The 25,026-nt window shown below is 40.4% G+C and overlaps 1 protein-coding gene across 3 annotated transcripts in view; it reads left to right on the top strand.

Annotated features, from left to right (window-relative positions):
- Positions 1 to 556: 556 nt before the first annotated feature.
- LOC133453120 (glutamate decarboxylase 1-like) overlaps positions 557 to 25,026 on the top strand; it is a 37,616-nt gene continuing 13,146 nt past the window's right edge. For 2 of the 3 annotated variants that reach the window (XR_009783290.1, XM_061732997.1), the window contains exons 1-6: positions 557 to 729; positions 1,641 to 1,760; positions 3,686 to 3,742; positions 5,868 to 5,993; positions 7,986 to 8,228; positions 13,541 to 13,631. Coding sequence is in view for 2 of the 3 variants with exons in the window: in XM_061732997.1 (XP_061588981.1) it covers positions 1,685 to 1,760; positions 3,686 to 3,742; positions 5,868 to 5,993; positions 7,986 to 8,228; positions 13,541 to 13,631 (593 nt within the window). In the remaining variant the exon portion in view is untranslated. The remainder of the gene's footprint in view (positions 730 to 1,640; positions 1,761 to 3,685; positions 3,743 to 5,867; positions 5,994 to 7,985; positions 8,229 to 13,540; positions 13,632 to 25,026) is intronic. The other variant, XM_061732998.1, reaches the window with a different exon arrangement.

Genomic DNA, 25,026 nt, shown 5'->3' with positions numbered 1-25,026 from the left:
CTGTTCCAGATCTGAGGGCCCCTGCAGACAACACTCATACCTAGGGATGGGAATTGATACGTTTTTTACGATTCCAGACCATTCTAGACCATTTACAACTTCAAACATTATGCAAGCATTATGGAAGAGATTGAATTCACTAAGTCTTAGAAGACCATGGTGATAGAAAAGTGGGCGAGTGGGAGCATCTATAGCAGTCCAAGACATAGCACGTACTGTATGACTTTCTATAGGCTCTCAAGTTTTAGAAGGTAACTGGGAAAAGTGTTCGACCATATGCCATTACAGTAACTCAGATGAGGTTCAAAAACCTTTTAATAACTCTGGAACTGGACCAAGCATGTAAAGGAATGGTGATCAAACTGGCTCTACAAAAGACACATTTCACAATCCCACCCAGCATCCTGTCACCTGAAGCCAGGCAGAGGAACATGCGCAGGCGTGCAGCTTCAGATTTCTCCTGCCTTCAGGGAGGTTCCAGTCGTCAGAGGGAGTCAAGGCTGTGACTCACGCACAAACCAATGGGCGGCAGGAGCCTGATGTATAAATAACGAATACAAATATTCTTGAGGGAGAAAAGGGTCACTCGCGCTCCGCTGGATGGGATCTTTTTTAGTCCACCCTCTTCCTTCCCTGCCGCCACTGGACACTTTCATGACGCGCCTTTTGGTTTGCAGTTCCGACATTTAGTTAAGAGTTTCCTCCGGACTTGACAGGCTGAGCGCGCAGGTAAAGCTGTCCTCCTTTAATTCCAGCTGCGCTGCTTTATTGATACACGTCATATTTTTCCAGGCTGAAAGGGTGAATGTTTCGACGTTTGTTTCTTCATATTGAAGCCATGGATAAAATATGACAATAACAATAATGAGAAATAATAGGATTGTCTCTGTCATTGGAAGGAACTATTGCAGATGAGTGACAGGACTAATTAATTGATGTCTGTTTCTGCCTTTCATGCACGACAGAACTGAACTGCTTTTTAAAAAATCGACTATTTATTGATTAATCATTAGTTGCATGGTCAATACTATAATTACTATACTATAATTTCAGTTCAAATAATATCAATAGTAATCTCCTTGATTTTCTCCCTCAGATGTGTCAACTGTTGCCAGAATCGTGGCACAGAAGCCTAAAATATGTTCTGCTCAAGATATATGTCAAAGAAACAGGCTTCCAATGATTTAACAAAAAAAACATCATACGCATGGGAAACGCAATTTTACACGATTTTACACAAAATTCACTTTTGAAAATATCTATCGCAATGCCTTTTTATACATTATCGGACGCATTGGCTTGGGGACATTTGTGGGTTTTTTTCTTTTTTCTTTTTTTTTCTATGTTGGAGATATTGAGAAGCATTAATAATACAATTATCTCAAAAGTATTCTTCCCGCGTGCCTTCCCGGTGCGTCATGCGTAATTTGCTGCACATTTAGGCGTCTCGACCCCCCTTTTCCAGCCGACTGCCCTTCCGAAGTGACTGGCTCCGCAGGGACACAAAAAAAGAATCATCCTCTGATCTAATCTTGGCCTGATTCATCTGAATGCAGCTATTCCGAATGTATGCTTTTAGTTTGGATTGCAAAGCGCTGATTTAGGACCTGCCTTAACAATGGGGCCGTTTTTGTTTCCAGCCGTATATAATTCCCCCGGTTGGAGATCAGATAAGAGAAGAGAAATGGCCACGTCTGAACCGAGAGCCACCGGTGGGGACCAGGACCCCAACTCGGCTAATTTAAGACCTCCATCTGCAAGTAGGTCCTTCCTCACACTCTTTTCTCTGTCTGTTTTCAGTGCGCAGGTTGCGCTCAAAGAACAGAAACAGGCTGATAGAGCCTTGGTGCCTTGCTCAAAGACACTTCTTCAGTGCGATCGTGTGTCAACACGAATACTGAAACCTCTTTTACCCCCCACTCTTCTCTCTCTCTCTGTCTCTCCCTCTCTCGTTCTCTCCATCCCCTCCTTCACTGTCTGATAACAGCAGTCTCGCCTGGGCCATTTGCGCTGTGGCTCCGTCGTTAATCATCTCGGTTAAAAACAGAGCCATCACAGCTGCCGACGCTCAGGTCCGCGTCTGCAGAGCCTGCAAAGGAGCGCCGTCTATTCAAATGCTCCAAAAAAACACCTTTCTATGTTTTTTAATGATTTTTTGAGGGGGGGAATTAAGACCTCCCCCCCGACTTCATTCTATGCGCACATGATCTATGCAATGATTTCAGAAAGTTGTGCACAAAAAGTCCAAATTGATTCCCGTTTAATTCTGAAAATAATCAGAAGATTTGATTCGATTTTTCTCTTGGGTCTTTATTCTTCGTCCTTTTCTACTTTTAAAGCAGCCTAAAAGACCATAATTAATCACCGAGAGCGCAGACTTGACCCCTTGAACACTTGAGCAGTTATATTTGCGATGCAACGCAGCGGAATAATAACATCATTCTTCAGCCAAACTACAAATATATATTCTCTGTTCATCGAATTTGGAGTTTTTCTTTCTCTTTTTTTTTTTTTTTTTTTAAATTGGTTGCGTTTTATTTGGACGTCAATTGTCATTTGAAAAAGCTCATGTGCTCAAGGTTTCTTCTTTCCTCCTAAAGGGGAGTTTTTCTTGCCACTGTTTATGTTATGTTTATGTAATAATTGCTCAGGGGTCATGTGATCTCTGGAAACTTAGATGCTATGCAAATAAAATTGAATTGAATTGAATTGAATTGAATTGAATTGAATTGAATTGAATTGAATTGAATTGAATTGAGTTGAATTGAATTGAATTGAATTGAATTGAATTTTATTTCAAAGGTGATTTGCAGCAAAGAAAAAGTGCATTAAAAAGATATTTGTTTTGTCTGACTTGCTCGCCTTGCTTCTGCTGGATGTTGCCATTATCTCCCCGCCACGCTCCATCTCTCGCCCGGTACAGATTGCTGTGTCTATGATGCATCTCTCAGAATGGCGTTTCTCTAGTAAACTCAGATATTTCTACAGTCTTTGTTTTTCTGGACTTTAGTCCCCTTTGGGTTGCTGCTCCATGTCTGCTCTCGCATGTCTCTTGGTTGTGTGTAACTGCATGAGGTGTGTATGGTGTATAGTACTGTATAGTACCTTTCTGCTTGCAGCTTGCAATGTATAGGCTTCCAGACCACAGACATTAGCAGCTCTCTTCAGTCACATACCGTGTTTCACTCAATTAATTCCTGCCCTCCTCCGTGAGCTTATTTCACGGGTGTTAATTCCAGTCCGCCCCTTGGCTGGGTGTGTGAGCCGGCGGGGATTTACCGTGCGGGCCATTGTCGCTCCTTATTGACTGAGCTCAAATCGGAAATGTTTTAAGACTCATGTTGTTGTCTGTTGGATACATTACTGGTAAACAACTGGGTTGATTATATATATATATATATATATATATATATATATATATATATATATATATATATATATATATATATATATATATATATATATATATATATATATATATATGCTACCCCATTAAATAATCACAGACACGCATATGATTGACAAAGACAACAGTGATGATGAATAAAAGCTTGTTAAATGCGCTCACCTGGCCAGGAGCATCACGCATCACGCTTTCACCGACTCTCACCGCCTCATCATCCGCCTCGCCGCCGTGTTTTCCGCGGCCTTTTACGCAGAAACTCAAATTATAAATCTGTTTTAGCCTACGAATATGCGTGGATGCACGGATGCACACGGAAACTGGGGATGAAGATCTGCGGTAAGTAATGGGCAAATTCATCCTCTCAGGTTATATTTTTTCAACCCATCTTTTAAATGCCATTTGCGAAGAGGTTGTTGTAACTTGTATCATATTTCATTAAGTGTGGTGTTCGTTTTTTTTTTCTTTTTTTACTCACGTTTTATCTTTGCTATTATTGTTATTAGGCTATTATTATTATTATTATTGTTATTATCATCATTATTCCGACCAGGCCCCCAGAAATATGAAAAAGCGCACGGTCAACTGTCATGCTGTGTTTCCATCCTCCAAAGGTCAGTGGACATTAGCCCGTAGGTGCAGGGATTAGAACCCCCCTCAACCTCCATGTCTGTTCCAGTTCGCCTTCAAGACAATAAAAAAGAAGAAAAAGAAGAAGAAAAAATGTGAAGCCGAATGAGCTTAATGCACTAACGCATTTTAAATAATTTACTATTTTAATGTCACATTAAATTGTAAATCTTTCTATTTTGCACATTGTGTAATACGTATTTTTATGTCATTTTGAATAATCAGATTATTTCAATGACTTAAAATCAAATGTGCATCTCCTGCCGTAGACAGGGAGAAGGATGGATGTGAAAATACAAAATACAAACCGGTTAAATGCCTGAAAAAGTGTGATATCAACATGTTCTTTTTTTCTTTTTTAGAAATGGATCGGTAGACTTTATGACTGGCTAAATGACATTTTAATTGACTGGAATGGAAGCGAAGTGGAAATGTCAAGGAGGTTATCGCGTTTGGAGAGTGTCAGATATTGATTATGAATATTCTATTTAGGATTTAAGGAGAAACACAGTGTCTTTTGCAAAAAAAAAAAAAGAAAGAGGTAATATTTCATAGCGGCCCCTGGTGTGATTTAAGGACATATGTTTGTGCGCGATAGGACCTCGCACAGAAACTGATAAGTAATAAAGTGTAAAGCCCATTGGCCTGGCAGAGCAGACTGCTGCGGGCTCTCACCCTTCATTAACTCTTCTTTATGGGATGTGTGTTTAGCTGCTGTGGGACATGCCCGCAGGCTGACAGGGACGCGGTCAGGGGGGGGGCGGGAGGGTTGGTGGGCACCCAGGGCCACCCAGGGCCACCCAGGGGCACCCAGGGGGGCCCCAGTGATGTCACCCTGTCACAGCCGGTTCTCTGACCAAGTTTGATTGCCACGCCCATCATTTCTTGCATCCCTTCAGTCCGCGCTGCTGTTAACGGTGACATCCTCAAAGGGAGTATTATTTGATAGGATGTTACTGGACTATCAAATTATGCTACCCCTGAAATATTGATTTAACATTGATAAATTGAGGTGTAAGTATGCTGACATTCATCCTACAGTGGCAGTGAGTTGATTAGTCGTCTTACCTGAATGCATTAAGTGACGGGAGCATGATTTGATAGGATGTATCCTATCAAATCATGCTCAGTTCAGCAGTAAATGCACCATTGAAAAGTAATTTATTTGCTTTTTTTTTGTTTGTTATTCCCCCCAAGTTCTACGCTTAACCCATTTGGGGATTTTAAAATTAAATCTTGGACTATCAAAATATGCTACCCCTGAAATATTGATTTAAAATTGATAATATGCGATGTTGAGTATTTGATCTTTCAAATGACATGAATTGCATTACACTTTGTGAACATTATTATATTATAAAGAGAATAAAAACCAATTCTATCGCTTTATTTGATATTCATTCAGTCATTGGCCTTTATTTAACCAGGCAGGTCATTAAGAACACATCCTTTTTTACAATGACGATCTGGAAAGAGACAAGGACCACTTGTCCACGTGACCACAATAAAGAAAAGTGGGCTATGGAGTAAAACAGTAAAACTGTAGCTCTACAAAGGTAGCATTTTTTGATAGGGTAGCAAAAATCGATAGGGCTCTTGCGTCAATTTGCCCTATTTAAATGTGGCTCTGCAGCAGACAGCATTTCAGAGTGAACCATCTGATGGGACCAGTACACTGACTTCATACAATCATTTCCAAGCGCGGCCTCCCCTTCCTCCTGGCTCAGAGCGCAGTCGGATTTATTTGAGTTTTTCTTTGTTTTGGCCCAGATTTGAAGCGTTGGGATGGAGGTGTTTGGGGATAACTCTTTCTCTCCACCGTGTAATACTCTAGGATTTCTGCAGAAGAACAACAGCCTGGATGAGAAGGGGAAGAAGAACCTGCTGTCGTGCGACAACAGCGACAGGGACGCGCGTTTCCGCCGCACCGAGACCGACTTCTCCAACCTGTTCGCCCGAGGTGACGCTCCTATAGAACCTAGTCCTGGGCATCATTACATCTGTTAACATAAGCTTTTCTTTTCTTTTACACATTTTTATTGGTCATTAAGCAATATGTTTACTACGGAAGACTATTAGGGCCATGCAGGAGAAAAAATATTTTGAGAGGGGAAGATTTTTTTTATTGTGCACTTTGAGAAAAAAGTCGAAATGTCGAGAAAAAAGTCGAAATGTTGAGATTAATGTTGAAATACAATTTCAAGAATAAAGTCGAAATTTCGTGAATAAAGTCGAAATTTTGCACTTTTTCTCAACATTTCAACTTTGATCACGAAAATTTGACTTTTTTTTCAACATTTCGACTTTTTTCTCGAAATTGTATTTCAACATTAATCTCGGCATTTCGACTTTTTTCTCGACATTTCAACTTTATTCACAAAATTTTGACTTTTTTCTCAACATTTCAACCTTTTTCTCGAAATTGTACTTCAACATTAATCTCGAAATTTTGAATTTTTTCTCAACATTTCGACTTTTTTCTCAACATTTTTGACTTTTTCTCGACATTTCGACTTTTTTCTCGAAATTGTACTTCAACATTAATCTCAACATTTCGACTTTTTTCTCAACAATTCGACTTTTTTCTAGAAATTGTACTTCAACATTAATCTCGACATTTTGACTTTTTTCTCAAAGTGCATAATGAAAAAAAAATCTTCCTCCTCTAAAATATTATTTTTATTTTTCTCCTGCCTGGCTCTAATACTATTCCGTAGTTTACAGCGTTACAGGTTACAGAGAATAAAGAATACAAGCATAGTATGGCTGTAATATTCAAATACTTATAGTATATGCAATATCCTTCCCCCACCCCAACACCCCAACCCTCCCAGCAATCCCCATTGTCCCTTTGAGTCCAGATGTACATAAAAAAAAAAAAAATATTTTATTTTATTTTTATTATTATAATATTCTTAGTTGTAACCTCTTACCCTTATTTATTAATAAGGCACTTCGTGTCATTTGCTTTGGTTTTTTACCAAGCTTTTGAGGGTACTTCGTTATTATCATTAATAACACCTGTGTCAGTTAAAGTTATTATCATTAATAACACCTGTGTCAGTTAAAGTTATTATCATTAATAACACCTGTGTCAGTTAAAGTTATTATCATTAATAACACCTGTGTCAGTTAAAACCCTTTTAAGCCAAAAATGCAAACCATGGCATGAATAGATCATTTAAAACCCTCTCAAAATTGAGTTTCTTGAGGAGTCCAACTTGGTAACAATGACCCCGCTCTCAGTCCAAACAAAATACTGTTGATTCTTGCTGAATAGGATATTTTATTTAAAAATGTTAATAAAAAATGGAGGTATTATACCCTTTGCTTTAGAAAATAGTTGCTGACTCCTCTCATGCCCATGTAGGAGGAGCAGCTGATGACGTAAGCTTACGTTCTCTTGTAGCTATTATGACTATAATTAGAACAGCCGATATGTCAAAATAAGGCCATACATGAAACTGGACTTAATGAATGACTGAATTTTAATTATATATACATTTTTTAAGACAAATTGATATTGGCTCACTTTCCAACAGATATGAGGCTTGGAATTTGAATCCTTCACCAAGCTTAATGAATACAGGCATAGTGACGTAATTGTCAAATTGGTTTGATTCACCGTACGAATTGTTACAGATTACTTTTGTAATCCTGTATTTGACCCGGTCTTTGTATGTTTTGACCGTATAGAAATGTAATTCTTGCCATTTTAAGAATGACATGTACCTGCTGTATCTACTGCCCTTACTTTTTAATAACTTGTGCTTTTTATTATTTTACCTCTTTACTTATCATTTTATTTCATTTTATTTGTTATTTACTATTTCATTGTGTCTTGCCGCTTTTAATGTTGATGTAAGGCACTTTGAATGACCTTGTGTTGAATTGTGTTCTACAAATAACCTTTCCTTGTCTAATTCATGCCCTGTTTCCCGTCATCTCTCAGACCTGCTTCCAGCCAAGAATGGGGAGGAGCCGACCATGCAGTTCCTGCTGGAGGTGGTGGACATCCTCACCAACTACGTTAAGAAGACGTTCGACCGCTCCACCAAGGTGCTGGACTTCCACCACCCGCACCAGCTCCTGGAGGGCATGGAGGGCTTCAACCTGGAGCTGTCCGACCAGCCCGAGTCCCTGGAGCAGATCCTGGTGGACTGCAGGGACACGCTCAAGTACGGGGTCCGCACAGGTGAGCAGGGACGCTGCCGGGACTACGGCAGGGTGAGGCTGGGGAAACATTCAGCTGGGGCAGGGGTCGGCAACACAAAATGTTGAAAGAGCCATATTGGACCGAAAAAACAAAAAACAAATATGTCTGGAGCCGCAAAAAGTCTTGTATAAGCCTTATACACCCCCTACTTTCTACCACTAGCCCTAAAAATGAAGCCACAGGCGTAGGGCCGTTGTAATCTTCCCTAGGGATTGGGACACCACTTGCTACGTCACTGCGTGGTTTACGTTCGGGTACGTAAGCGACTGTGTAGTTACGTTTGCACATACGTCACACCATATCAGGAAGCTGAGAGATAAAAGCTGTTTTAATTTCAGCTGTAGTGCTGTTAATATGCCACTTTATTAAGTTTTAATATTTTATCAGGCCTAAAAGTAACCGTTAAGATCCCCAACCTGGGCTCAGTTTATCCAAATAACGCCTGTTAAGAAATTTGCTCTGATGTTTTCGGGGATGAGAAGAGCCGCCGGCTCGGGAGCTGATTTATGGTTCCACGTTAAATTGACGTTGGTGTAACGCGGAACCATAAATCAGCCTTTATTCTGGCGAGATCTCAAGATACAACGCAACAACGAGCAAGCGAGTGATTATGTACATTCACTGAGAGAATATTATGAAAGTAAAATATATATTTCTCGCTAGAAATGTAATCAAAACACATTTTTATGCAGAAACTCAAGATATTGATTTTATTCACTAAAAATTAGAAATGTCCGCCATGTTTTTTTGTTTGATTCAGTCTGCAAATGATGACGTAAAGCATTCTGGGAAATCTTTCTGGCCCTCGGTCGGTGAGTCAGAATCTGAAATCCCTCACTGTGAAGGGCTAGATTCATACACACTAGCCCTCGTTATGTCCACTAGCCCTACATGCAAAGAGGAATTGGGACACCACTACCCTCACGGGAACGCGCAAAATTTAGGGGTAGTGCTGAAAAGTAGGACTAAGTGTCATGGTTAGGTTGTTTTAGGACCCAAGTGCAGGACACAGAGGGAGGCTGGAGGCAGTAGTTCTCAAAAACAAGGGGTTTATTCCAAAAAGGCAAAACAAGGCGCTGCAAAGCAGGATGAACAAAAAACCAGGATCAAGAAAAAGGTAAGAGGAGACATGGAGGAAGACACAGTACGGACCGACAGAGCACAAAGGAATGACAAGACAAGATATACTGAGGGGATAACGAGACATGACGAGACACAGGTGCAGACACAATCAGGGCAGATGGGACACAGGCGGGGCAAGACAGAAACTGAAGGCAAACTGGAGGCTGGGGGAATGTCAACCTTGACACTAAGGGGGGATTGGGACTGGCCCATAATGAAGGCAACACATGCTGTATGTATCTATATTAGTTATATTATTAACATTCAGGCAATGAATGCAAATGATTCGGTCCAAGAAACGTTGAATCCTATTTTCTCCTCAGTTATTTTATTCTTTTTCCCTTTGCAAACAATCCCTTTGGCCGGTTTGTTTACAACAGCCACCTGCCTGGCGCCGCCCTGCTGGTAGAAATGTGTGTCGCAGGCTCTGACGTAAATCTTCGTAAACAGAAATGTTGAAATGTAATATTTTTTTTACAGCGTTAAGAACGTTTATGTCATGTTTGTCCAACAAAAACCATATCAAAACAAAAAATATATTTCCCTCCCCCATCTTTTTCCATTTTCAAATATTTTTGAAAAAGCTAGGGCGGCGCTAAAGAGCCACATGCGGCTCTAGAGCCGCGGGTTTCCGACCCCCGAGCTGGCGGGATCCAGAACAAAATTGATATAGAGGGTCTGCATTGACGTCACTTCCCCACTGGACCAGCCTCCTTACTCACACTGAGTGGTAAAACATCAGCAAAAACAGCTGCAACTAGTGGAGAAGACGGGATAACAGACGATTATCGGCTTAAATTAGCGTCAGTTGGACTTGACAGTGACCCGTACAGTTACCCCAAGAACCAGTGGTCCATGGACATTAATATTTGGTACAGTTACCCCAAGAACCAGTGGTCCATGGACATTAATATTTGGTACAGTTACCAAGAACCAGTGGTCCATGGACATTAATATTTGGTACAGTTACCAAGAACCAGTGGTCCATGGACATTAATATTTGGTACAGTTACCAAGAACCAGTGGTCCATGGACATTAATATTTGGTACAGTTACCAAGAACCAGTGGTTCATGGACATTAATATTTGGTACAGTTACCAAGAACCAGTGGTCCATGGACATTAATATTTGGTACAGTTACCAAGAACCAGTGGTCCATGGACATTAATATTTGGCCACATATCAGATATTTATATGTACTTAATTTCTACGCCGGGGAAATACACGAAGCAAAGCTTGAAGGCTTACAAAAGTCTTGACGCTTGGTCCGACTTCAAGGCAGGATTTGTTGTAGAAATTAAAGTGATGAGGACACCGAACTTTATGATTTGACCGTTTAACGTTAGCTACCCAAGAATCCAACATTACCTGATACAAAATGGGAACCACAAATCCACGTTTCGGTGCCTGGAATCCAGTTGTTTCTGTGAATTGCAGCGATCCATTTGTCTCTCTTAAGGTTATTTTTCGTCAGTCTGTAAAACGATAACTCCGATTTCTTGCTAAATCTATGAGTGCAGTCGATCGCACAACAGCTCTTTCCCATTTTAGATGTTTTGGAGTGAAAACTGAAAGTTTACGCTGACACTCAGTCTTTCTGACACTCAGTTGGCGTAACCCGCATCTGTTGTGTCATGCACATTCCCTCTATTGAGGCATAAATTATTATGCAAACATTGAAAGCCTTTCAGGTTAAGGCAACAAAAGTAGGTTTGTTGAGGACAACCTTTATATTGTTAAGGTTTCTTCCCTCCTAAAGGGGAGTTTTTCTTGCCACTGTTTGGCTTAAGGCTTTTCTCCCACTAGGGGAGTTTTTACCTGCCAGTGTTTATGTAATAATTGCTCTGGGGTTTATGTTCTGGTCTCTGGAAAGATCCTAGAGACAACTTCTGTTGTAATAGACGCTATATAAATAAAATTGAATTGAATTGAATTGAATGTTATATAAATCATCTTAGTATATCATTCTAGGATAAGCTATTTATATTAGTGAAATTCACATGCAGTAAATTTAGAGTTAAAAATGTCCATGTTATCGTTTTCATTTAATTTATTGTAAATGCCCGGACAACTATTATACAAATGAAAAATATAAATCCGTGAAAATGTTGTTTTTTTTTTGATAGGCACGTCAATGAAGATGACTGTCTTATCCTGGTAGGTTAGTTGACCCCTCCCCCTCCCGGCTTATTAAACCAAGTGTTGCCTGAGGGGGATTCAAGCTGTTAAAAATAGCAATTGTTAAAACTGTCCCCTGGGTGTTATATATCACGCAGCTGTGTCTGATGGAGTTCACCTCAAACCTCAAACCCATATTTTTCTCTTCCTCTTCGTAACATTTTCTGGCTTAGTTTGGATTTGGTAGCGCTGAGTGGAGGAGCTGTCCGTGGTGCTGAAAGAGTATACAGGACTGTCTCAGAAAATTAGAATATTGTGAGAAAGTTCTTTATTTTCTGTAATGCAATTAAAAAAACAAAAATGTCATACATTCTGGATTCATTACAAATCAACTGAAATATTGCAAGCCTTTTATTATTTTAATATTGCTGATTATGGCTTACAGTTTAAGATTAAGATTCCCAGAATATTCTAATATTTTGAGATAGGATATTTGAGTTTTCTTAAGCTGTAAGCCATGATCAGCAATATTAAAATAATAAAAAGCTTGAAATATTTCAGTTGATTTGTAATGAATCCAGAATGTATGACATTTTTGCATTACAGAAAATAAAGGACTTTATCACAATATTCTAATTTTCTGAGACAGTCCTGTAGTTGTTTTCCCCCTTCTCCCTTGTTCGAAACACTGTCAAACTAGTTGTGTTACATTAGTTATATCATGTTAATGCTTACAAGCATCTGTTTATTATGGGAGATGTTTAATACCAAGGCTACAGAGCTCCAGGCTCAGCGTTTCTGTGTGTGTCAGCACCTGAGAGTCTAAAAGGCTGTCATATACTGTAGCTGTTAGGGGTGTAATTATGCTACACTGAACCTGCCATGGCAGATCCCTCAGGTATCATGGCTGACCAGGAAACAGAGTAAAATCTAAATGACAAAAGTGGCATCTACTAAAACCATATTCATAATAAGGAGTAGATTTTGGTCTCAAAATCTTTGCATTTGCTCTTTTTGACCTTTTATTCGTATTGCACCAATTTACAACAACAAAAAAATCCTCTCAAGGCACTTTACACTGAAGACAAACGCGCTCAATATAGTCCAATTAAATTTAATCCAATTCATTCCAATCCAATAATATTCCAATCCACTCGGTGAATCAATTTCATTTCATTTACATCAAAAAAGACAAGAAAACAGTCTCCATAAGGAACGCTGCAGACTATATCAAATCTGCACTTCATTGGCCACGGTTACATGATGTTTTTTAATTCGGAATGAATTATTCCGAATTAAATAATTCAGAATTAAACTATTTTCCTTCGAGTTTACATGGAAATAGTCATTCTGAATTGAGGTTTACATGGAAAACACGTTTGATGGTCTTTCTCCAATTCCTCTCCAGGTCTGGAGGTTGGGAAGGTTCTGATTGGATAGGGGGGGGACCGGAAGTTAAACTACCGGAAGAAAAACTAACTTAGCCGCTACAACTTTGAAAAGTTGACAATGTTTATGTTTCCTGTTTCCATCTGTTCTTTTAATTATTTCCATTTATTAAATAAATGTCTCTGCTCTTGACCAGCGTTTACTGCTGCTGCATCTGGAAACTTTGTTTGGAAAACCAGCCCAGCGTGGAATATAAGATCATGGAGACAGACGGGCGAGAGAACGAGCAGAAAGAAAGACCAGAATTAATTTAAAGAGGAATGAGTGTAAACATGATCACAGAATTATTCTATTCAGATTTAAAATCAGAATAAACCAGCCACTTACTTCGGAATTACGTTTAATTCGGAATGGCTATTTTCATTCGGAATTAGGTGTTTACATGGTAATTTTTACTCATTTTAAATCGGATTTGAATTAAAGAGGAATTAAACTTCCCATGTAAACACACTGATTGTGGTTTCCCATCTTAAGCAAGCACAAAGCATTGTGGGTACTACATACATTTTCAAAATGTTCTGGAAACACACATACTGTAGCTCCCAGCTGTTTCCTGTGACTATATGGCAAACTGTGACGTATAACGATGTGTTTGTTGCAGGTCACCCGCGCTTCTTCAACCAGTTATCTTCTGGTCTGGACATCATCGGCCTGGCGGGAGAGTGGCTCACCTCCACGGCTAACACCAACATGTAAGTGCGTCCTCCTCTCCGTGCCAGGCCAAGACACTGCTGTTAGACAATATATACCCCTTAAGGCAGCACAACAGTTCATGCATGCCATGATATTTTCTCATTTATCATATTGTATAACTGTTTGAGGCCAAGCTAATCGGACAACACTTACACCTATTAGTTTGTTATATAAACAGGCACTGAAAGTAATGGATGGAAAACCTGTAAGATGTAAGATGGCATCACTGCCAAATTATCAAAAAACACAATCTATTAAGTTTTGACAGTTTTGTAGGCTTCTCATTTTTAAAACTTATTTTCAAATGTGTGAATAACCTTTGCCCCAGAAATACTCAAACAAACAAAACAGTGGAATTGGAACTAGGGCTGCAACAAGCAGTAATTGTAGGATAGCAAAACGCAGAACAACATTTGGACAGTCATCCTTCTCGGTAATAGGTACCAAATTATGGAATACACTGAACCTGAAATCAAAATACTGACAGAGCTCAAGGTTTTTAGCAACAAGTAAAACAATGGCTGAAACTGAAACAAGCTTGTGAACATTGACTTTAACATACTGTACCACTGTATTATTTTAGTTTTCTGTCCTTATCTGGTTTGTGTTTTTGCTTTTTGTCTTTGTATCGTCTTTATTATGTTTTGCATGTTTTGTATTTTAATGGTTTTGTACTGTTTTAACTCTGCTTTTGGATTTTAAGTAAAGGCCTAACTAGGGACAGGGGTTGCAAATTAGCTCTGGCTAGAAACCTGTATGAATGACATCTGTTCTGTATTTTTTATGAAATAATGTTTGATACATTTGTCCCTGTTCCATAAACGTAATAATAATAATAATTCATACTTAGAAAGTCACCATGGGACGACTGAGATGTCCTGTTTGTTAGTTCTTGGGAACAGCCTTCAGCTAACGCGTATCCCGGCGTGTTGGAGTTAAATCCCCTCAGATTACTCCGCTACAGGTCACAACGGCCACTGAAGCCAGTTATATAAAGTGTTTTGTTTGTCCCGTACAGCCTGCGTATTGACATGTTTGGGGTTGCCACAGTGCTGTACTGTAGCGAGGCCCCAGGGCTGGTTAGATTGCATATTGATCTGGGGTCAGACTAACACGGTGGCCCAGTCTGACAGTCCAGGAGCCACATCTGCTACACTCCCAACACAGAGAAACAAACACACACCATGCACACACTGGCTATAAATAAACCTTTAGTTTGTGGTCTGATCACATATCAGTAATATCAGAATGATACACACAAACAAACACTCACATTGAACGTTTACAACACATTCAAACGCATTTTTACTGGAAGTGAACTGGCATTACGTTTAGTGAAAAATGTCATCTTTGAAGTTCCTCAATGTGAAAAATCCGGAAACTATATTTTTATGTTCAGAGCCGACTGTTATCATTTCATTTGTTACTGTATTTGACTTAGAGATAAATTAATTGGTGTATTAAGTCATTTCGTCTATGAAATAACAGAAAAAAGAGAATATAAATCCCATAATGCCCTCTCAAAATTAGAACATGTAAAAAAGATTAGATTAGATTTTTTAAAAAGCAGTAATCATTCATTTTTAGTTTAGTTTAGTTTATTTATTTAGCAAAATAAGACAAATTGAACAATAAATGAAAAAACATTGAAATAACATGCAAGGAAAGGAAAAAGCCTGGTGGCTTCTATAGAATCCTAAAGAAGATTAAGAAGATGAAGATTCACAGATCGGCTCATTGAAAGATGACTGTAGAAGAGGGAGGATAGATTATCTCTTTTTATAATATTCAACTGTCGTCACCAAATTCCAGATTGTTCCAGATTTTATATAATTATCTTTTGCAAAGATTAGACAAAAATATATCAAAACATTGATTTCAAAGGGATTTGTGGTACCACTTATCACATAACTCCAAAGAATTATACACAACTCAGCAATTATTTCTACAATCCAAATCACTAACATTTCTGGATCTTGCAGCACAACTAATGCTCAAAGCAAAGATTATTATATATAATTACCGGGACATATACTATGTATTTTTTGAAAGAGAGGGAGGAACAACCTCAGGGATTAGTTTAAATTTAAAGTTCTCAACAGAAACACTGAAGAGCTTCTGCATGTCGACCTACGGAGTGAAACTGTGGAACAGTCTGAACATGGCGCTAAAACAAAGATAAAACATATCACCATTTAAAAAAAGATACAACAAAACATTTTATATAAAAAATACAGATGTGAATAAACATGCAGATATGAACATTTATTATGTAGATATATAGATGTATATTATGGATATAGATATGTTAGATGTAGGTATGTATATGGATATATATATATATATATATATATATATATATATATATATATATATATAGTTGTATTATACGTACAGTATTTATATATCTATATCTCTATTAATATATATTGATTTATAGTAAGAGCGGGTATAGATAATGGATGGATGGATGGAAGATTTATAGTTATATATAGATATGTTGATATATAGATTGATAGTAATTTTTATGTATATAATTGGGGGTAAATATATGAACCAGTGTATATATAGCATATATACTCTTATATAGTTATTCAAGTACATTGTTATACCATAGCTTTCTATTGTTCTCTATTATAGTGTAGTATTATAGTAAAGTAATGATAATGTAATACTTTGCATTATAATTACTTCTAACTAAATGCTGGCCGTTTGTTTAGTTTAGTTTTGTTTGCCTTGATTTGCTTGAGTTTGACTATATTTATATATACATATAATTGAGTATTATATCACTGTATAGAACAGTTATTAAAGTAGGTAAGTGTGTTCTGTTTTTTACTTTTTAGTATAGTTTTTTGTATCGGTTTGCATGTTGGAAATAAAAAATCTTCAACTCAAATCAAATCAAAGTGGAGCCAGCACCAGCTCCACCCAAACCAAGACAAGCCCCCTCCTCTCCTCCTCTCCAAAGAGGAGTGGAGAGGGTGCCAGGGTGTTTTAGTAAATATTCAAACAAAGACTGCAGCATCTCTGAGTTTGAATAGAAAGAAGGGAGATAAAGTCTCCGAGGAGGAGGAGGAGGAGGAGGAGGAGGAGGAGGAGGAAGGGGGGTTGAGAAAACAATGCACTGAAGGGAAATCTGACAAAGGACAAAAAAGAACGGGATAATATGGACACACTTTGTGCAGAGAAAAAGCATGAATAAATAGAACAAAATAAATGAAAATGGATGAAAAAGGAGAGTGAAATTCATTTTTGAGGAGGGAGAGAGGAGCAGAAGGATGAGGGGAAATAAGAGACATTTTCTTGTGTAATTGGCCGTGGTGAGGAACAACCCATGGGCTAGATTTGATAGGAACATTAGCTTCAGTCGATACATCAGACTAAGAGACTTCAACAACAACAAAGGACAAAACCACAAAGATGACAAATATCTCCATTTCCAAATTCTCAGCGGCCTGATTTCACAAACGTTTCATCTGTCTGAATAATGGCTTCCTTGAGACAAACAAATATATTTAACATCTTTAATATCTCATGTTCCTGAGTTTTCCAAAGCAAAAAAAAGACCAAAACGAATGCGCCTTTTTAAAATTCTCCTTCACTGTGAGCCATTTCATGCTGTAATGACAATAATGGTGATCATTATCCCAATCAGAGCCAATCATCGGCCTTTTCACAGTGAAAATTACCCCTCAGTCACCTGCCAGTCTCCAGAGACGGCCCCTAAATGCCCTTATTATCATCATCAAGGGCACTCCATGTGTGTGGGTGTGTGTTTGAGTGCATGTGTGTGTGTGTCTGCGTAGAACTAACCCCTCTGACCCTAAACAACACTCAGCTTTCAAAGGACCACTGAGTCAGTCCGTATCCGCGGGGACAATAGAGGCGGAATGAGCGCTGCGGCTCCGCAGGGAGCTGCCCGTTTCCACGGCAGCCCGTTTCCACGGTGTAGCAGGGCTGTGTGTGTGTGCAGGGGTGTGTGTGTGGGGGTGTGTGTGCAGGGGTGTGTGTGCAGGGGTGTGTGTGCAGGGTTGTGTGTGCAGGGTTGTGTGTGTGCAGGGTTGTGTTTGCAGGTTGTGTGTGCAGGGTTGTGTGTGTGCAGGGTTGTGTGGGCAGGGTTGTGTGTGTGCAGGGGTGTGTGTGCAGGGTTGTGTGTGTGTGTAGGGTTATGTGTGCAGGGGTGTGTGTGCAGGGTTGTGTGTGCAGGGTTGTGTGTGTGCAGGGTTGTGTGTGTGCAGGGTTGTGTGTGTGTGCAGGGGTGTGTGTGCGGGGGTGTGTTTGCAGGTTGTGTGTGCAGGGTTGTGTGTGCAGGGTGTGTGTGCAGGGTTGTGTGTGCAGGGTGTGTGTGCAGGGGTGTGTGTGTGTGCAGGGTTGTGTGTGCAGGGGTGTGTTTGCAGGTTGTGTGTGCAGGGTTGTGTGTGCAGGGTGGTGTGTGTAGCCGGAGGACGTGGTGTGTCAGTGCTGGGCCCAGCTGGCCTATCTGCTAAGACCAGCTCACGATGAGCCTGCAGTCAATGGGCTGGAAACCGTCGCTGCTGTATCTGGGACACACAGAGCTGGTGTGTGTGTGAGTGAGTGTGTGTGAGTGTGTGTGTGAGTGTCATTATGGAAGCGTGTTCAAGTGTAGGAAGGCGATGGCCCTTGTCTCTTGAGGCATTTTTCCAACCGGGAGATGAGATGGCAAAAGTTTTCCAAAGAGGGTGTGATTTTTGTTTATTCCCCCCGTGCATTATATTTCTTGCAACACAACTGCTTCTGTCTTGATTTGAATTTGATTTTAAGATTTTATTTCGAACATGCATTATAAAAAAAAAGAGTACAAAAAAAAGTAAAAAAACAGAATACAAATATATATATGTACAGCACTTGGTCATGTCAGGCTGGTGTGGTGAGGACCCAGGTGCAGGAGAGAGAGTGGGAGGCCGGAGGCAGGAGTTCTAAAAAAAACAAGGATTTATTAATTCCAACAAAAAAGAGCAAGAACCAAAAAACCAAGCGCTGCTTAGCAGGATCAAAAACTCACGGAAACAGGGATCAAGAAACTGGAGCAAAAACAGGCAGGACACATGGAGGAAAACACAGTATGGAACCACAAGGAGCAAGGGCATGACAAGACCAGATATACACAGGGGATAACGAGACACAACGAGACACAGGTGCAGACAATCAGGGCAGATGGGACACAGGCGGGGAAAAACAGAAACTGAATGACTGGGGGGGAAGAGTCAAACTCTGACAGGTCAGACCTCACGGATCCACCAACGTGCTCGAAACGGAGTAGGAATGAAGTAAACTCTTATCCAGTCCTACCCCTGAATCTACATACATTCTTACATATAACAAGAGTTTCAATAAGTTTACTTATAAAACACACATACCTACTTTAATAACTGTTCTATACAGTGATATAATACTCAATTATATGAATATATAAATATAGTCAAAATCAAACAAATCAAGGCAAACAAAAGAAAACAAACGCCCAGCATTTAGTTGTGCTACTATGTATGTATGTACTAATAGAAGTAATTATATTGCATAGTATTACATGATCATTACTTTACTATAATAATACAATATAATAGAGAACAATAGACAGCAATGGTATAACAATATACTTGAATAACTATATAAGAATAGATATGCTATATATACTGGTTCATATATTTACCTCCAATTATATACATCAAAATTACTATAAATATATCCTATCTACATATAACTATAAATCAGTATATATTAACAGAGATATAGATACACAAATACTGTACATATAATACAACTCAATATATCCATGTACATACCTACATAAAACATATCTATATCCATAATATACATCTATATATCTACATATATTAATAAATGTGCATATCTACATGTTTATTCCCATCTGAATTTTGAACTTTGTTTTAGCTCCATGCTAAAACAAAACATATCACAATTTTAAAAAAGGTACAAAGAAACATTCTACGTGACGCAGAGTATTGTGTAACTGGCCTGATTGCAGGCGGAGTAAACAGGGACCGTCCTGAGGGCGCAGGAGGAGATGGAGGAGATGGAGCTCTCTCGTCTCTCTGCGGGGCCTTTCCTTCAGCCTCTCTGCCGTCTCTGTGCTCGTCTCTCTGCCTTTCCTTCAGTCTCTCTGCTCGTCTCTCTGCTCGTCTCTCTACCGTGCCTTTCCTTCAGTAAAGTGTCTCTTTCCTTCAGCCTCTCTGCTCGTCTTGCAGCAGTTTTATTGTCTGTGCAGCTGCCAGTCATTTTACATTTCATCAACCGGCAGACAAGAGCATCTGTATCATTAAAAGCTTGTCTCCAGGAGGATTCTGGTGTTGTTAACAATTTTATTTAAATCTTTCCCCCTTTTGGTGCTTTAAATGAGATAATGAAATTCATTGAGACAGAGTCTTGGTCGTGTTCTGTATTCTGGGTGTGACAGGGGGTTGTTATCTCTTGAAAACATCCTCTGCTACACGTTGAAGTCCTCTCAGCTGTCACATCCAGAGCCCTTCACTCTCACTGAGACTGGCAGAGCTGACAGATAGCCATCAGGGCTTTGTGTGCTTTAATTAAACTACTCAGTGATTTTAGAAGCCTTTTGAATGTGAATGTTTGCCGGTCGGCTCCATATCAGACACTTTTTAATTAAGCCGGTCTGCAGCGGCTGCACATTGCCTCCTGGATGGATTTAGGTTGGTACACGTTGGTGTATTTGAGCTGGTGTAGGTGTATTTGAGCTGGTGTTGGTGTATTTGAGCAGGTGTTGGTGTATTTGAGCTGGTGTATTTGAGCTGGTGTTGGTGTATTTGAGCTGGTGTTGGTGTATTTGAGCTGGTGTATTTGAGCTGGTGTAGGTGTATTTGAGCTGGTGTAGGTGTATTTGAGCTGGTGTTGGTGTATTTGAGCTGGTGTAGGTGTATTTGAGCTGGTGTATTTGAGCTGGTGTAGGTGTATTTGAGCTGGTGTTGGTGTATTTGAGCTGGTGTTGGTGTATTTGAGCTGGTGTTGGTGTATTTGAGCTGGTGTTGGTGTATTTGAGCTGGTGTTGGTGTATTTGAGCTGGTGTATTTGAGCTGGTGTTGGTGTATTTGAGCTGGTGTATTTGAGCTGGTGTTGGTGTATTTGAGCTGGTGTAGGTGTATTTGAGCTGGTGTTGGTGTATTTGAGCTGGTGTTGGTGTATTTGAGCTGGTGTTGGTGTATTTGAGCTGGTGTTGGTGTATTTGAGCTGGTGTTGGTGTATTAGAGCTGGTGTTGGTGTATTTGAGCTGGTGTTGGTGTATTTGAGCTGGTGTAGGTGTATTTGAGCTGGTGTATTTGAGCTGGCGCTGGTGTATTTGAGCTGGTGTTGGTGTATTTGAGCTGGTGTATTTGAGCTGGTGTTGGTGTATTTGAGCTGGTGTAGGTGTATTTGAGCTGGTGTTGGTGTATTTGAGCTGGTGTTGGTGTATTTGAGCTGGTGTAGGTGTATTTGAGCTGGTGTATTTGAGCTGGTGTTGGTGTATTTGAGCTGGTGTATTTGAGCTGGTGTAGGTGTATTTGAGCTGGTGTATTTGAGCTGGTGTTGGTGTATTTGAGCTGGTGTATTTGAGCTGGTGTAGGTGTATTTGAGCTGGTGTATTTGAGCTGGTGTTGGTGTATTTGAGCTGGTGTATTTGAGCAGGTGTTGGTGTATTTGAGCTGGTGTAGGTGTATTTGAGCTGGTGTTGGTGTATTTGAGCTGGTGTTGGTGTATTTGAGCTGGTGTAGGTGTATTTGAGCTGGTGTAGGTGTATTTGAGCTGGTGTTGGTGTATTTGAGCTGGTGTATTTGAGCTGGTGTTGGTGTATTTGAGCTGGTGTAGGTGTATTTGAGCTGGTGTTGGTGTATTTGAGCTGGTGTTGGTGTATTTGAGCTGGTGTATTTGAGCTGGTGTTGGTGTATTTGAGCTGGTGTTGGTGTATTTGAGCTGGTGTAAGTGTATTTGAGCAGGTGTATTTGAGCTGGTGTATTTGAGCTGGTGTATTTGAGCTGGTGTTGGTGTATTTGAGCTGGTGTTGGTGTATTTGAGCTGGTGTAGGTGTATTTGAGCTGGTGTTGGTGTATTTGAGCAGGTGTTGGTGTATTTGAGCTGGTGTTGGTGTATTTGAGCTGGTGTTGGTGTATTTGAGCTGGTGTTGGTGTATTTGAGCTGGTGTAGGTGTATTTGAGCTGGTGTATTTGAGCTGGTGTTGGTGTATTTGAGCTGGTGTTGGTGTATTTGAGCTGGTGTAGGTGTATTTGAGCTGGTGTTGGTGTATTTGAGCAGGTGTTGGTGTATTTGAGCTGGTGTTGGTGTATTTGAGCTGGTGTAGGTGTATTTGAGCAGGTGTTGGTGTATTTGAGCAGGTGTAGGTGTATTTGAGCTGGTGTTGGTGTATTTGAGCTGGTGTATTTGAGCTGGTGTTGGTGTATTTGAGCTGGTGTTGGTGTATTTGAGCTGGTGTAGGTGTATTTGAGCTGGTGTAGGTGTATTTGAGCTGGTGTTGGTGTATTTGAGCTGGTGTTGGTGTATTTGAGCTGGTGTAGGTGTATTTGAGCTGGTGTTGGTGTATTTGAGCTGGTGTTGGTGTATTTGAGCTGGTGTTGGTGTATTTGAGCTGGTGTTGGTGTATTTGAGCTGGTGTTGGTGTATTTGAGCTGGTGTTGGTGTATTTGAGCTGGTGTATTTGAGCTGGTGTTGGTGTATTTGAGCTGGTGTATTTGAGCTGGTGTTGGTGTATTTGAGCTGGTGTAGGTGTATTTGAGCTGGTGTTGGTGTATTTGAGCTGGTGTTGGTGTATTTGAGCTGGTGTTGGTGTATTTGAGCTGGTGTTGGTGTATTTGAGCTGGTGTTGGTGTATTAGAGCTGGTGTTGGTGTATTTGAGCTGGTGTTGGTGTATTTGAGCTGGTGTAGGTGTATTTGAGCTGGTGTATTTGAGCTGGCGCTGGTGTATTTGAGCTGGTGTAGGTGTATTTGAGCTGGTGTATTTGAGCAGGTGTTGGTGTATTTGAGCTGGTGTAGGTGTATTTGAGCTGGTGTTGGTGTATTTGAGCTGGTGTTGGTGTATTTGAGCTGGTGTTGGTGTATTTGAGCTGGTGTTGGTGTATTTGAGCTGGTGTATTTGAGCTGGTGTAGGTGTATTTGAGCTGGTGTATTTGAGCTGGTGTAGGTGTATTTGAGCTGGTGTTGGTGTATTTGAGCTGGTGTTGGTGTATTTGAGCTGGTGTATTTGAGCTGGTGTAGGTGTATTTGAGCTGGTGTATTTGAGTTGGTGTTGGTGTATTTGAGCTGGTGTATTTGAGCAGGTGTTGGTGTATTTGAGCTGGTGTAGGTGTATTTGAGCTGGTGTTGGTGTATTTGAGCTGGTGTTGGTGTATTTGAGCTGGTGTAGGTGTATTTGAGCTGGTGTAGGTGTATTTGAGCTGGTGTTGGTGTATTTGAGCTGGTGTATTTGAGCTGGTGTTGGTGTATTTGAGCTGGTGTAGGTGTATTTGAGCTGGTGTATTTGAGCTGGTGTTGGTGTATTTGAGCTGGTGTTGGTGTATTTGAGCTGGTGTATTTGAGCTGGTGTTGGTGTATTTGAGCTGGTGTTGGTGTATTTGAGCTGGTGTATTTGAGCTGGTGTAGGTGTATTTGAGCTGGTGTATTTGAGCTGGTGTATTTGAGCTGGTGTTGGTGTATTTGAGCTGGTGTTGGTGTATTTGAGCTGGTGTAGGTGTATTTGAGCTGGTGTTGGTGTATTTGAGCAGGTGTTGGTGTATTTGAGCTGGTGTAGGTGTATTTGAGCTGGTGTATTTGAGCTGGTGTTGGTGTATTTGAGCTGGTGTTGGTGTATTTGAGCTGGTGTAGGTGTATTTGAGCTGGTGTATTTGAGCTGGTGTTGGTGTATTTGAGCTGGTGTTGGTGTATTTGAGCTGGTGTAGGTGTATTTGAGCTGGTGTTGGTGTATTTGAGCAGGTGTTGGTGTATTTGAGCTGGTGTTGGTGTATTTGAGCTGGTGTAGGTGTATTTGAGCAGGTGTTGGTGTATTTGAGCAGGTGTAGGTGTATTTGAGCTGGTGTTGGTGTATTTGAGCTGGTGTTGGTGTATTTGAGCTGGTGTTGGTGTATTTGAGCTGGTGTAGGTGTATTTGAGCTGGTGTAGGTGTATTTGAGCTGGTGTTGGTGTATTTGAGCTGGTGTGGGTGTATTTGAGCAGGTGTTGGTGTATTTGAGCTGGTGTAGGTGTATTTGAGCTGGTGTATTTGAGCTGGTGTTGGTGTATTTGAGCTGGTGTTGGTGTATTTGACCTGGTGTTGGTGTATTTGAGCTGGTGTTGGTGTATTTGAGCAGGTGTATTTGAGCTGGTGTTGGTGTATTTGAGCTGGTGTTGGTGTATTTGACCTGGTGTTGGTGTATTTGAGCTGGTGTATTTGAGCTGGTGTAGGTGTATTTGAGCAGGTGTTGGTGTATTTGAGCTGGTGTTAGTGTATTTGAGCTGGTGTTGGTGTATTTGAGCAGGTGTTGGTGTATTTGAGCTGGTGTAGGTGTATTTGAGCTGGTGTTGGTGTATTTGAGCTGGTGTAGGTGTATTTGAGCTGGTGTATTTGAGCTGGTGTTGGTGTATTTGAGCTGGTGTTGGTGTATTTGAGCTGGTGTAGGTGTATTTGAGCTGGTGTTGGTGTATTTGAGCTGGTGTATTAGAGCTGGTGTTGGTGTATTTGAGCTGGTGTTGGTGTATTTGAGCTGATGTAGGTGTATTTGAGCTGGTGTAGGTGTATTTGAGCTGGTGTTGGTGTATTTGAGCTGGTGTTGGTGTATTTGAGCTGGTGTAGGTGTATTTGAGCTGGTGTAGGTGTATTTGAGCTGGTGTTGGTGTATTTGAGCTGGTGTAGGTGTATTTGAGCTGGTGTATTTGAGCTGGTGTTGGTGTATTTGAGCTGGTGTTGGTGTATTTGAGCTGGTGTAGGTGTATTTGAGCTGGTGTTGGTGTATTTGAGCTGGTGTTGGTGTATTTGAGCTGGTGTAGGTGTATTTGAGCTGGTGTTGGTGTATTTGAGCTGGTGTTGGTGTATTTGAGCTGGTGTAGGTGTATTAGAGCTGGTGTTGGTGTATTTGAGCTGGTGTTGGTGTATTTGAGCTGGTGTAGGTGTATTTGAGCTGGTGTAGGTGTATTTGAGCTGGTGTTGGTGTATTTGAGCTGGTGTTGGTGTATTTGAGCTGGTGTTGGTGTATTTGAGCTGGTGTTGGTGTATTTGAGCTGGTGTTGGTGTATTTGAGCTGGTGTAGGTGTATTTGAGCTGGTGTAGGTGTATTTGAGCAGGTGTATTTGAGCTGGTGTAGGTGTATTTGAGCTGGTGTTGGTGTATTTGAGCTGGTGTTGGTGTATTTGAGCTGGTGTAGGTGTATTTGAGC

This window comes from Cololabis saira, chromosome 10, assembly GCF_033807715.1.
Source record: "Cololabis saira isolate AMF1-May2022 chromosome 10, fColSai1.1, whole genome shotgun sequence".
Lineage (NCBI taxonomy): Eukaryota > Metazoa > Chordata > Actinopteri > Beloniformes > Belonidae > Cololabis > Cololabis saira.
This window is presented reverse-complemented; position numbering and strand designations above follow the sequence as displayed.